Source organism: Oncorhynchus keta, chromosome 35 (assembly GCF_023373465.1).
Source record: "Oncorhynchus keta strain PuntledgeMale-10-30-2019 chromosome 35, Oket_V2, whole genome shotgun sequence".
NCBI classification, from domain to species: domain Eukaryota; kingdom Metazoa; phylum Chordata; class Actinopteri; order Salmoniformes; family Salmonidae; genus Oncorhynchus; species Oncorhynchus keta.
Window position 1 is genome coordinate 70,888,702 of NC_068455.1, and position 14,155 is coordinate 70,902,856.

Sequence of the window (14,155 nt, forward strand, 5' to 3'; positions counted from 1 at the left end):
CTCTGCATTTTATCACTATTTCTTTCTATTGTTACGTATTTAAACATTTTTAAACGTCTTCCTCATCTCTTTTTCTCTCGACCCCAACCCTATCCCTCCATCCTCTCTCTCTCACCTGCACGGTGCCTCCCTTCAAGATGGAGATCTTCACCCCACGCACGTACACATGCACAGCCTTCAGGTAGGAGATGGTTGGTTTGTTGAAGCGGTTCTCGTTGTCAGCATGCACCTCGTAGTGAGGCACTGACGTGTGGTTACAGGGCTCTGACATCAGGTAGCTGCAGTTCCCCATGAAGTTGTACTTCTTCTTGTCGAAGGTGGTGTAGTGAGGGTCACCAGACGCGATACAGGTAGAGGTGTCTGGGGGGAATAGTGATTATAAAGTTGGGAGTGAGATTAGTAATTGGCTGGTGGAAATAATACTGACTCAGTGTTCACATAGTTGGGTTATTATTTTCACCAAATGATGCCTGACAAAATGTAAATAGTGTTTTCCAAGCTGAACATAATACATGTCTACTGTATATAAGGCTGTCTGTTTGCATAGCTAGGAATCAAACTCTAGGAACGATCCACTTTACTGTAGGTTGGATGTTCCCCTGGGTTTCACCATGGAACTCCTTACCAATATAATAGATTTGATAAGACTTTCATCTTTATATAAGTGATGATAACTGAGCTAATACAAGTTATGACAACTGAGCTAATACAAGTTATGACAACTGAGCTAATACAAGTTATGATAACTGAGCTAATACAAGTGATGATAACTGAGCTAATACAAGTTATGATAACTGAGCTAATACAAGTTATGATAACTGAGCGAATACAAGTTATGATAACTAAGCTAATACAAGATCTCATAACTTAGCTAATACAAGTGATGATAACTGAGCTAATACAAGTGATGATAACTGAGCTAATACAAGTGATGATAACTGAGCTAATACAAGTTATGTCACGCCTTGGTCATTGTATTTTGTGTTTTCGTTATATATTTGGTCAGGCCAGGGTGTGACATGGGTTTATGTTGTTGTATTTCGTATTGGGGTTTTTGTATTATTGGGATTGCGGCTGAGTAGGGGTGTTGTATGGGCTTGGCTGCCTGAGGCGGTTCTCAATCAGAGTCAGGTGATTCTCGTTGTCTCTGATTGGGAACCGTATTTAGGTAGCCTGGTTTCGCTGTGTATTTTGTGGGTGATTGTTCCTGTCTCCGTGTAGTTTCACCAAATAGGCTGTAATTAGGTTTCACGTTCTGTTTGTTGTTTTGTATTTTTTTATCGTTATTTCATGTGTCACTTTTTTCTATTAAAGTCGTGAGTAACCACTACGCTGCATTTCGGTCCGACTCTCTTTCGACAAACGAAGAACGCCGTTACAAGTTATGACAACTGAGCTAATACAAGATCTCATAACTTAGCTAATACAAGTTATGATAACTGAGCTAATACAAGTTATGATAACTGAGCTAATACAAGATCTCATAACTTAGCTAATACAAGTGATGATAACTGAGCTAATACAAGTGATGATAACTGAGCTAATACAAGTGATGATAACTGAGCTAATACAAGTGATGATAACTGAGCTAATACAAGTGATGATAACTGAGCTAATACAAGTTATGACAACTGAGCTAATACAAGTTAAGACAACTGAGCTAATACAAGATCTCATAACTTAGCTAATACAAGTGATGATAACTGAGCTAATACATGTTATGACAACTGAGCTAATACAAGATCTCATAACTTAGCTAATACAAGTTATGATAACTGAGCTAATACAAGTTATGATAACTGAGCTAATACAAGATCTCATAACTTAGCTAATACAAGTGATGATAACTGAGCTAATACAAGTGATGATAACTGAGCTAATACAAGTTATGACAACTGAGCTAATACAAGATCTCATAACTTAGCTAATACAAGTGATGATAACTGAGCTAATACATGTTATGACAACTGAGCTAATACAAGATCTCATAACTTAGCTAATACAAGTTATGATAACTGAGCTAATACAAGATCTCATAACTTAGCTAATACCAGCTATGATAACTGAGCTAATTCAAGTTATGATAACTTTGGCGGCAGGTAGCCTAGTGGTTAGATCGTTGGGCCAGGAACCGAAAGGTTGCTCAATTGAATCCCCGAGCTGACAAGGTAAAAGTCTGTCGTTCTGTCCGTGAACAAGGCAGTTAACCCGCCATCATTGCAAATAAGAAATTGTTCTTAAAAACCTCTTCAGTGTTGGACACCTTTTTTTCAATTTTCGCCTAAAATGACATACCCAAATCTAACTGCCTGTATCTCAGGCACTGATACAAGGATATGCATATTCTTGGTACCATTTGAAAGGAAACGCTTTGAAGTTTGTGGAATTGTGAATGTAGAAGGATATTTATTACACATTAGATCAGGTAAAAGATAATACGAAGAAAAACCAACAGTTTTTTTGTATTTTTTTGTACCATCATGTTTGAAATGCAATAAAAAAAAAAGGCCATAATTTATTATTCCAACCCAGCTTGATTTTAGATTTTGGCCACTAGGTGGCAGCAGTGTATGTGCAAAGTTCCAGACTGATCCAATGAATCATTGCATTTCTGTTCAAAATGTTGTATCAAGACTGCCCAAATGTGCCTAATTTGTTGATGAAAAACTTTTCATGTTCAAAACTGTGTACTCTACTCAAACAATAGCATGGTATTCTTTCACTGTAATAGCTACTGTCAATTGGACAGTGCAGTTAGATTAACAAGAATTTAAGCTTTCTGACAATGTCAGATATGTCTATGTCCTGGGAAATGTTCTTGTTACTTACAACCTCATGCTAATCGCATTAGCCTACGTTAGCTCAACCCACCAATCCTGAAGAAGTTTTAACTGACTTGCCAAGTTAAATAAAGGTAAAATAAAAACTCAGCTAATTCAAGTTGTGATAACTGAGCTAATACAAGTTATGATAACTTTGCCAAACAATGTATTATAACTCAGCTAACAGTACCTTTAGGATAGCAGGCTCCGTTGCGACACTCCTCCGTGGGAGAGCAGGAGTTGTCCACACAGTCCAAGATGTAGTTTCCAGCACAACGACACAGCTTGGAGCAGCCGTCACCAAAGATGATCTCTCCTGGCTAAAAGGACAGAGACAGGTAGAGAGGAATTATTAACATGTTGTTTTTGACAATATATATATATATTTTGTCATTTATTTGTGCATTCTGTAAACGTATGCGTGTGTTCCTTGTGTTGCTGGTCATTTTTAAAGTATATTTGTGATGTGCTGAGAGGAGCACTATCAATATCCATGTAAGTGGACATTCTGGACAGTAAAAAGTACTGTATCGTATAATATTGTATCATATTGTGTATCACATCGTATATATCGTGTATCATATATCGATTGGTATGCCGTATGGTATATCACTCACAATATTGTACATCACATTATATTGTGTTATATTCAATCACACAGTACATTCTTAACCACAGACTAACAATCCCAGATGGTCTCGTACCTCATAGTAGTCACCTCCCTCCAGACAGCCACATGTTTCTATGGGGACACAGCGTCTGCCTTTGAACACAAAGCCTGGCTTACAGAAACACGCGCTGATACAGGAGCCAGTGCAGTTGGTGGAGGGTTCCTTACAGCTGGGGATGCAGGCAGGGCCACACTCTATATACTCAGCATTGGGAGGGCACGTCACTATTGGGGGAGAGAGGGAGAGGAGGATGGGTGGAGGCAAAGAAGAGAGGGTAAGGGGGTGGGGCGGAAGGGAGACAAGGGGTTAATATCAGGAATTATTGGGTTACCAATTAATTGATTTGTGCAAATACAGAAAGCGGTTTCTGATTCTGATCGTAAGAATGAGAACAGATGATTGTCTGTTAATTTCACCTGGTGGTTTTGTGGTAGTAGGTTTGGGAGTAGTTGGTTTAGGTGTAGTTGGTATGGGAGTAGTTGGTTTAGGTGTCGTTGGTATGGGAGTAGTTGGTTTGACTGTAGTTGGGGCTGAGGGACAGAGGGAGACAGCATGAGACATAAGAGAGAAAGACATTATAGCCAAGTCTCAGATCTGTTTGTGCTGTCTGGTCAACTCATATGGTCACAGCCTGGTCACCTGCCCTGCCATCCAAGAGGTCAAACGTCAAAACACCATTTTGAGTGTGTGGGTGTTTGTACGGACTGTTTATGTCAGGGGACTTACTTGTAGGGTAGCAGTCCAGCTCTCCTCCCTGGACCTTACACTCGTGCATTGGAGGGCAATCAGAGGGATTGCAGGTGACGAAGGGAGCGTTACAATAACATTTCAGCTTACAGTCCTCCAGGTACCACTCCTCACCAGGCTGGAGGAAGGGAGGGAAGGAGGAGAGATGGAGGGAGAGACAATAGTTCATCAGTGGTTGGTTGCAGGTTGGTTACATACACGTCACACAAACAAAGTCCATCAGCCGACACACAACACACTCACCTCGTAGTACTGTCCGTTGGTGCCTTTGCAGCCACAGGAGTTCTCTTTGACACACTTCCCGGCGCTGAGGACGTAACCAGGGTCACACACACAGCCCTCTGAACAGGGAGCATCACACCCTGTGGATGGTCTGGTGGCACAGGTGGGCTGGCAAGGGGCGGCACAGGGCACGTACTGACTGTTGGGGGCATGTCAGAGCTGGAGAGAAGGAGGGAAGAGGAGACATTAGGAGATAGGTCTACTTTAAAACATGACTGTCTCTTAATAATGACGTTGTTGATTAAACGGAACAGTACTGTTAGAGTGTATTGTTTGGTTTTTGATGTGCTAATAACAGCAGGGTCTTTGGTGAGTGAATGAATAATTATTATTATATTAATCACTGCAATTTCCATCTTCATCATCAATATCCGTCTCTTCCTTGTTACTATTATGTATAACATGTATCTGTACCAGGGTTGGGTCCATTCCATTTCAATTCCAGTCAATTCAAGAAGTACTTTAAAATACCAATTCCAATTCTCTTTAATGCTTTTCAGTGAGGGAAAACTTGGAATGAGAATTTGGTTTACTTTCTGAAATGACTGGAATGAAATGGAATTGACCCCAACACTGATCTGTACTCACGGCAGAAGGTGCTGTTCCTCCAGGTTCCGATGGTGACTCCTCGGTCCTGACAGTCGTTGACGTACGACTCGATGGACTCACACAGGATGGGTTGAGCACCATCCAGCTCACACAGGTCAAACAGACAGTCCTTGAAGAAACTCTGAAATAGACACACATAAACATATGCGTGTCTTCGACTTGCACACAAAGCTTGGAGGTTTGGTTAATTAAGTGACAAAGTTGTTTGAATTGAATTAAGCGTATTTAAAAATCTCTGCACTAAAAATGTCTATATATTTACAACATGTTTTTCTTGGGTGTGAGATTTCACACATTAAACAAACTTTTGTTGAATCTTAAAGACAAGATATGATATGACCCTATATACCGTACATTACAGTAATATCTCACATTAGGTAAGACACTATATACCACACATTACGGTAGTTACTCACATTGGGGTTGACCTTGGGGTGACAGACAGCGAACGGTCCGTTCTTGTCCAGTAGCATGCCGCAGTAGCCAGAGCTCTCATACCTGTCCAGTTCATCATCAGTACACCCTGGGATGGTGGTGTTGGGCTTCTTGTTACAACTGGAGTCAGAGACAGGGTGAATCAGTCATGTGTGTGTGTGAGTGAGTGAGTGAGTGCCTTTGTTGTGTGCCTGTGATGTGAAGTCTTTGTGTGTGTGCCTGTGTATGTGTGTGTGTGTGTGTGTGTGTGTGTGTGTGTGTGTGTGTGTGTGTGTGTGTGTGTGTGTGTGTGTGTGTGTGTGTGTGTGTGTGTGTGTGTGTGTGTGTGTGTGTGTGTGTGTGTGTGTGTGTGTGTGTGTGTGTGTGTGTGTGTGTGTGTGTGTGTGTGTAACTGGTGGCATGACTCACTTGGGATCTGTGACCCAGCTGTGTCCAAAGTCATTGGGGTTGGTGGTCAGAGAACCGTCGGGTTTCCTGAAGTCATCGTTGGAGTTTCCGTTGTAGTCTCCACACAGTCCACACAGCTTGTCCTTATAGCTAAATACAGAGGAGCAAATAGACCGATGAGTCAAGCATTTTTTCTACAATATTAATGACAAAATTATAAAATAAAAATATTACAATGTGAGAACTTTCTACTTGGTTTTTATTTTACTTTGTGTTTATATGGTTATTTTAATGGTATATCATGTCGGGGTCACAAACTGTAGGAGAGAAAGCAAGCTGCATAGACCCCATTTATGGTCTCTCTCTCTGTATGTGTGTGTTGTCTTCAGTGTGTGTGAAGCAGTTTTGACTCACTCCTTGATGACCTTGATGTCCATATAGTGGTTTCCGTCATATCGTACGGTCACACCAAAGTCCATGGCTACAGTGTAGTGTTTACCAGACTTCAAAACAGACACGCCTGTAGCTGGGGTCAGTGGGATGTTCACATTGATACCATCCAACTAGGAGGAGAAGAGGACACAGACGTGTTAGTGAGGGGCACTTCATTTCTTATGTTTTTTAGCTTCCTCTTTATAAGCTGTTCTGTGTTTTGTATGAATTTGATGCATTTAATGCTGCTCAGGAATTTCCCTTCGGTGGCAAAACATATTTATTGAATACAATAACAAACTGTTGTTGACAGTGTATGTTACTTTATATTGAATGTGTACATGCAGGGCTCTGCATTTTATCACTATTTCTTTCTATTGTTACGTATTTAAACATTTTTAAACGTCTTCCTCATCTCTTTTTCTCTCGACCCCAACCCTACCCCTCCCTCAATCCTCTCTCTCTCACCTGCACGGTGCCTCCCTTCAAGATGGAGATCTTCACCCCACGCACGTACACATGCACAGCCTTCAGGTAGGAGATGGTTGGTTTGTTGAAGCGGTTCTCGTTGTCAGCATGCACCTCGTAGTGAGGCACTGACGTGTGGTTACAGGGCTCTGACATCAGGTAGCTGCAGTTCCCCATGAAGTTGTACTTCTTCTTGTCGAAGGTGGTGTAGTGAGGGTCACCAGACGCGATACAGGTAGAGGTGTCTGGGGGGGAATAGTGATTATAAAGTTGGGAGTGAGATTAGTAATTGGCTGGTGGAAATAATACTGACTCAGTGTTCACATAGTTGGGTTATTATTTTCACCAAATGATGCCTGACAAAATGTAAATAGTGTTTTCCAAGCTGAACATAATACAGGTCTACTGTATATAAGGCTGTCTGTTTGCATAGCTAGGAATCAAACTCTAGGAACGATCCACTTTACTGTAGGTTGGATGTTCCCCTGGGTTTCACCATGGAACTCCTTACCAATATAATAGATTTGATAAGACTTTCATCTTTATATAAGTTATTGAGCTAATACAAGTTATGACAACTGAGCTAATACAAGTTATGATAACTGAGCTAATACAAGTTATGACAACTGAGCTAATACAAGTTATGACAACTGAGCTAATACAAGTTATGATAACTGAGCTAATACAAGTTATGATAACTGAGCTAATACAAAGCTAATTATGATAACTGAGCTAATATGATAAAGTTATGATAACTGAGCTAATACAAGTTATGATAACTAAGCTAATACAAGATCTGATAACTGAGCTAATACAAGAGATGATAACTGAGCTAATACAAGTGATGATAACTGAGCTAATACAAGTGATGATAACTGAGCTAATACAAGTTATGTCACGCCAAGTTATGATAACTGAGTCATTGTATTTTGTGTTTTCTGAGCTAATATATTTGGTCAGGCCAGGGTTATGTGAGCATGGGTTTATGTTGTTGTATTTAACTGAGTACAAGTTATGGTTTTTGTATTATTGGGATTGCGGCTGAGTAGGGGTGTTGTATGGGCTTGTTATGCTGCCTGACTGAGCTAATACAAGTGTTCTCAATCAGAGTCAGGTGATTCTCGTTGTCTCTGATTGGGAACCGTATTTAGGTAGCCTGGTTTCGCTGTGTATTTTGTGGGTGATTGTTCCTGTCTCCGTGTAGTTTCACCAAATAGGCTGTAATTAGGTTTCACTGAGTTCTGTTTGTTGTTTTGTATTTTTTTATCGTTATTTCATGTGTCACTAATTTTTCTATTAAAGTCATGAGTAACCACTACGCTGCATTTCGGTCCGACTCTCTTTCGACAAACGAAGAACGCCGTCAATACAAGTTATGACAACTGAGCTAATACAAGATCTCATAACTTAGCTAATACAAGTTATGATAACTGAGCTAATACAAGTTATGATAACTGAGCTAATACAAGATCTCATAACTTAGCTAATACAAGTGATGATAACTGAGCTAATACAAGTGATGATAACTGAGCTAATACAAGTGATGATAACTGAGCTAATACAAGTTATGACAACTGAGCTAATACAAGTTATGACAACTGAGCTAATACAAGATCTCATAACTTAGCTAATACAAGTGATGATAACTGAGCTAATACATGTTATGACAACTGAGCTAATACAAGATCTCATAACTTAGCTAATACAAGTTATGATAACTGAGCTAATACAAGATCTCATAACTTAGCTAATACCAGCTATGATAACTGAGCTAATTCAAGTTATGATAACTTTGGCGGCAGGTAGCCTAGTGGTTAGATCGTTGGGCCAGGAACCGAAAGGTTGCTCAATTGAATCCCCGAGCTGACAAGGTAAAAGTATGTCGTTCTGTCCGTGAACAAGGCAGTTAACCCGCCATCATTGCAAATAAGAAATTGTTCTTAAAAACCTCTTCAGTGTTGGACCCCTTTTTTTCAATTTTCGCCTAAAATGACATACCCAAATCTAACTGCCTGTATCTCAGGCACTGATACAAGGATATGCATATTCTTGGTACCATTTGAAAGGAAACGCTTTGAAGTTTGTGGAAATGTGAATCTAGAAGGATATTTATTACACATTAGATCAGGTAAAAGATAATACGAAGAAAAACCCACAGTTTTTTGTAATTTTTTGTACCATCATGTTTGAAATGCAATAAAAAAAGGCCATAATTTATTATTCCAACCCAGCTTGATTTTAGATTTTGGCCACTAGGTGGCAGCAGTGTATGTGCAAAGTTCCAGACTGATCCAATGAATCATTGCATTTCTGTTCAAAATGTTGTATCAAGACTGCCCAAATGTGCCTAATTTGTTGATGAAAAACGTTTCATGTTCAAAACTGTGTACTCTACTCAAACAATAGCATGGTATTCTTTCACTGTAATAGCTACTGTCAATTGGACAGTGCAGTTAGATTAACAAGAATTTAAGCTTTCTGACAATGTCAGATATGTCTATGTCCTGGGAAATGTTCTTGTTACTTACAACCTCATGCTAATCGCATTAGCCTACGTTAGCTCAACCCACCAATCCTGAAGAAGTTTTAACTGACTTGCCAAGTTAAATAAAGGTAAAATAAAAACTCAGCTAATTCAAGTTGTGATAACTGAGCTAATACAAGTTATGATAACTTTGCCAAACAATGTATTATAACTCAGCTAACAGTACCTTTAGGATAGCAGGCTCCGTTGCGACACTCCTCCGTGGGAGAGCAGGAGTTGTCCACACAGTCCAAGATGTAGTTTCCAGCACAACGACACAGCTTGGAGCAGCCGTCACCAAAGATGATCTCTCCTGGCTAAAAGGACAGAGACAGGTAGAGAGGAATTATTAACATGTTGTTTTTGACAATATATATATATATTTTGTCATTTATTTGTGCATTCTGTAAACGTATGCGTGTGTTCCTTGTGTTGCTGGTCATTTTTAAAGTATATTTGTGATGTGCTGAGAGGAGCACTATCAATATCCATGTAAGTGGACATTCTGGACAGTAAAAGTACTGTATCGTATAATATTGTATCATATTGTGTATCACATCGTATATATCGTGTATCATATATCGATTGGTATGCAGTATGGTATATCACTCACAATATTGTACATCACATTATATTGTGTTATATTCAATCACACAGTACATTCTTAACCACAGACTAACAATCCCAGATGGTCTCGTACCTCATAGTAGTCACCTCCCTCCAGACAGCCACATGTTTCTATGGGGACACAGCGTCTGCCTTTGAACACAAAGCCTGGCTTACAGAAACACGCGCTGATACAGGAGCCAGTGCAGTTGGTGGAGGGTTCCTTACAGCTGGGGATGCAGGCAGGGCCACACTCTATATACTCAGCATTGGGAGGGCACGTCACTATTGGGGGAGAGAGGGAGAGGAGGATGGGTGGAGGCAAAGAAGAGAGGGTAAGGGGGTGGGGCGGAAGGGAGACAAGGGGTTAATATCAGGAATTATTGGGTTACCAATTAATTGATTTGTGCAAATACAGAAAGCGGTTTCTGATTCTGATCGTAAGAATGAGAACAGATGATTGTCTGTTAATTTCACCTGGTGGTTTTGTGGTAGTAGGTTTGGGAGTAGTTGGTTTAGGTGTAGTTGGTATGGGAGTAGTTGGTTTAGGTGTCGTTGGTATGGGAGTAGTTGGTTTGACTGTAGTTGGGGCTGAGGGACAGAGGGAGACAGCATGAGACATAAGAGAGAAAGACATTATAGCCAAGTCTCAGATCTGTTTGTGCTGTCTGGTCAACTCATATGGTCACAGCCTGGTCACCTGCCCTGCCATCCAAGAGGTCAAACGTCAAAACACCATTTTGAGTGTGTGGGTGTTTGTACGGACTGTTTATGTCAGGGGACTTACTTGTAGGGTAGCAGTCCAGCTCTCCTCCCTGGACCTTACACTCGTGCATTGGAGGGCAATCAGAGGGATTGCAGGTGACGAAGGGAGCGTTACAATAACATTTCAGCTTACAGTCCTCCAGGTACCACTCCTCACCAGGCTGGAGGAAGGGAGGGAAGGAGGAGAGATGGAGGGAGAGACAATAGTTCATCAGTGGTTGGTTGCAGGTTGGTTACATACACGTCACACAAACAAAGTCCATCAGCCGACACACAACACACTCACCTCGTAGTACTGTCCGTTGGTGCCTTTGCAGCCACAGGAGTTCTCTTTGACACACTTCCCGGCGCTGAGGACGTAACCAGGGTCACACACACAGCCCTCTGAACAGGGAGCATCACACCCTGTGGATGGTCTGGTGGCACAGGTGGGCTGGCAAGGGGCGGCACAGGGCACGTACTGACTGTTGGGGGGGCATGTCAGAGCTGGAGAGAAGGAGGGAAGAGGAGACATTAGGAGATAGGTCTACTTTAAAACATGACTGTCTCTTAATAATGACGTTGTTGATTAAACGGAACAGTACTGTTAGAGTGTATTGTTTGGTTTTTGATGTGCTAATAACAGCAGGGTCTTTGGTGAGTGAATGAATAATTATTATTATATTAATCACTGCAATTTCCATCTTCATCATCAATATCCGTCTCTTCCTTGTTACTATTATGTATAACATGTATCTGTACCAGGGTTGGGGTCCATTCCATTTCAATTCCAGTCAATTCAAGAAGTACTTTAAAATACCAATTCCAATTCTCTTTAATGCTTTTCAGTGAGGGAAAACTTGGAATGAGAATTTGGTTTACTTTCTGAAATGACTGGAATGAAATGGAATTGACCCCAACACTGATCTGTACTCACGGCAGAAGGTGCTGTTCCTCCAGGTTCCGATGGTGACTCCTCGGTCCTGACAGTCGTTGACGTACGACTCGATGGACTCACACAGGATGGGTTGAGCACCATCCAGCTCACACAGGTCAAACAGACAGTCCTTGAAGAAACTCTGAAATAGACACACATAAACATATGCGTGTCTTCGACTTGCACACAAAGCTTGGAGGTTTGGTTAATTAAGTGACAAAGTTGTTTGAATTGAATTAAGCGTATTTAAAAATCTCTGCACTAAAAATGTCTATATATTTACAAAATGTTTTTCTTGGGTGTGAGATTTCACACATTAAACAAACTTTTGTTGAATCTTAAAGACAAAATATGATATGACCCTATATACCGTACATTACAGTAATATCTCACATTAGGTAAGACACTATATACCACACATTACGGTAGTTACTCACATTGGGGTTGACCTTGGGGTGACAGACAGCGAACGGTCCGTTCTTGTCCAGTAGCATGCCGCAGTAGCCAGAGCTCTCATACCTGTCCAGTTCATCATCAGTACAGCCTGGGATGGTGGTGTTGGGCTTCTTGTTACAACTGGAGTCAGAGACAGGGTGTGAAGTCAATCATGTGTGTGTGTGTGTGTGTGTGTGTGTGTGTGTGTGTGTGTGTGTGTGTGTGTGTGTGTGTGTGTGTGTGTGTGTGTGTGTGTGTGTGTGTGTGTGTGTGTGTGTGTGTGTGTGTGTGTGTGTGTGTGTGTGTGTGTGTGTGTGTGTGTGTGTGTGTGTGTGTGTGTGTGTGTGTGTGTGTGTGTGTGTGTGACTGTGTGTGTGGGTAACTGGTGGCATGACTCACTTGGGATCTGTGACCCAGCTGTGTCCAAAGTCATTGGGGTTGGTGGTCAGAGAACCGTCGGGTTTCCTGAAGTCATCGTTGGAGTTTCCGTTGTAGTCTCCACACAGTCCACACAGCTTGTCCTTATAGCTAAATACAGAGGAGCAAATAGACCGATGAGTCAAGCATTTTTTCTACAATATTAATGACAAAATTATAAAATAAAAGTATTACAATGTGAGAACTTTCTACTTGGTTTTCATTTTACGTTGTGTTTATATGGTTATTTTAATGGTATATCATGTCGGGGTCACAAACTGTAGGAGAGAAAGCAAGCTGCATAGACCCCATTTATGGTCTCTCTCTCTCTGTATGTGTGTGTTGTCTTCAGTGTGTGTATGAAGCAGTTTTGACTCACTCCTTGATGACCTTGATGTCCATATAGTGGTTTCCGTCATATCGTACGGTCACACCAAAGTCCATGGCTACAGTGTAGTGTTTACCAGACTTCAAAACAGACACGCCTGTAGCTGGGGTCAGTGGGATGTTCACATTGATACCATCCAACTAGGAGGAGAAGAGGACACAGACGTGTTAGTGAGGGGCACTTCATTTCTTATGTTTTTTAGCTTCCTCTTTATAAGCTGTTCTGTGTTTTGTATGAATTTGATGCATTTAATGCTGCTCAGGAATTTCCCTTCGGTGGAAAAACATATTTATTGAATACAATAACAAACTGTTGTTGACAGTGTATGTTACTTTATATTGAATGTTTACATGCAGGGCTCTGCATTTTATCACTATTTCTTTCTATTGTTACATTATTAAACATTTTCAAACGTCTTCCTCATCTCTTTTTCTCTCGACCCCAACCCTATCCCTCCATCCTCTCTCTCTCACCTGCACGGTGCCTCCCTTCAAGATGGAGATCTTCACCCCACGCACGTACACATGCACAGCCTTCAGGTAGGAGATGGTTGGTTTGTTGAAGCGGTTCTCGTTGTCAGCATGCACCTCGTAGTGAGGCACTGACGTGTGGTTACAGGGCTCTGACATCAGGTAGCTGCAGTTCCCCATGAAGTTGTACTTCTTCTTGTCGAAGGTGGTGTAGTGAGGGTCACCAGACGCGATACAGGTAGAGGTGTCTGGGGGGGAATAGTGATTATAAAGTTGGGAGTGAGATTAGTAATTGGCTGGTGGAAATAATACTGACTCAGTGTTCACATAGTTGGGTTATTATTTTCACCAAATGATGCCTGACAAAATGTAAATAGTGTTTTCCAAGCTGAACATAATACATGTCTACTGTATATAAGGCTGTCTGTTTGCATAGCTAGGAATCAAACTCTAGGAACGATCCACTTTACTGTAGGTTGGATGTTCCCCTGGGTTTCACCATGGAACTCCTTACCAATATAATAGATTTGATAAGACTTTCATCTTTATACAAGTTATGATAACTGAGCTAATACAAGTTATGACAACTGAGCTAATACAAGTTATGATAACTGAGCTAATACAAGTTATGACAACTGAGCTAATACAAGTTATGATAACTGAGCTAATACAAGTTATGATAACTGAGCTAATACAAGTTATGATAACTGAGCTAATACAAGTTATGATAACTGAGCTAATATAAGTGATCATAACTGAGCTAATACAAGTTATGACAACT

The 14,155-nt window shown here is 40.9% G+C and overlaps 1 protein-coding gene across 1 annotated transcript in view; it reads right to left on the reverse strand.

The window, feature by feature from the left end:
- Positions 1-14,155, reverse strand: part of LOC118367995 (IgGFc-binding protein-like) — a 124,481-nt gene that overhangs the window by 77,604 nt on the left and 32,722 nt on the right. Inside the window, 16 exon segments of the mRNA XM_052497564.1 lie at positions 116-360; positions 3,013-3,142; positions 3,527-3,717; positions 3,910-4,023; positions 4,220-4,358; positions 4,484-4,670; positions 4,672-4,681; positions 5,111-5,252; positions 5,548-5,686; positions 5,975-6,103; positions 6,368-6,516; positions 6,854-7,098; positions 9,565-9,694; positions 10,078-10,268; positions 10,461-10,574; positions 11,649-11,654. Of these exon segments, the coding sequence (XP_052353524.1) occupies positions 116-360; positions 3,013-3,142; positions 3,527-3,717; positions 3,910-4,023; positions 4,220-4,358; positions 4,484-4,670; positions 4,672-4,681; positions 5,111-5,252; positions 5,548-5,686; positions 5,975-6,103; positions 6,368-6,516; positions 6,854-7,098; positions 9,565-9,694; positions 10,078-10,268; positions 10,461-10,574; positions 11,649-11,654 (2,261 nt within the window).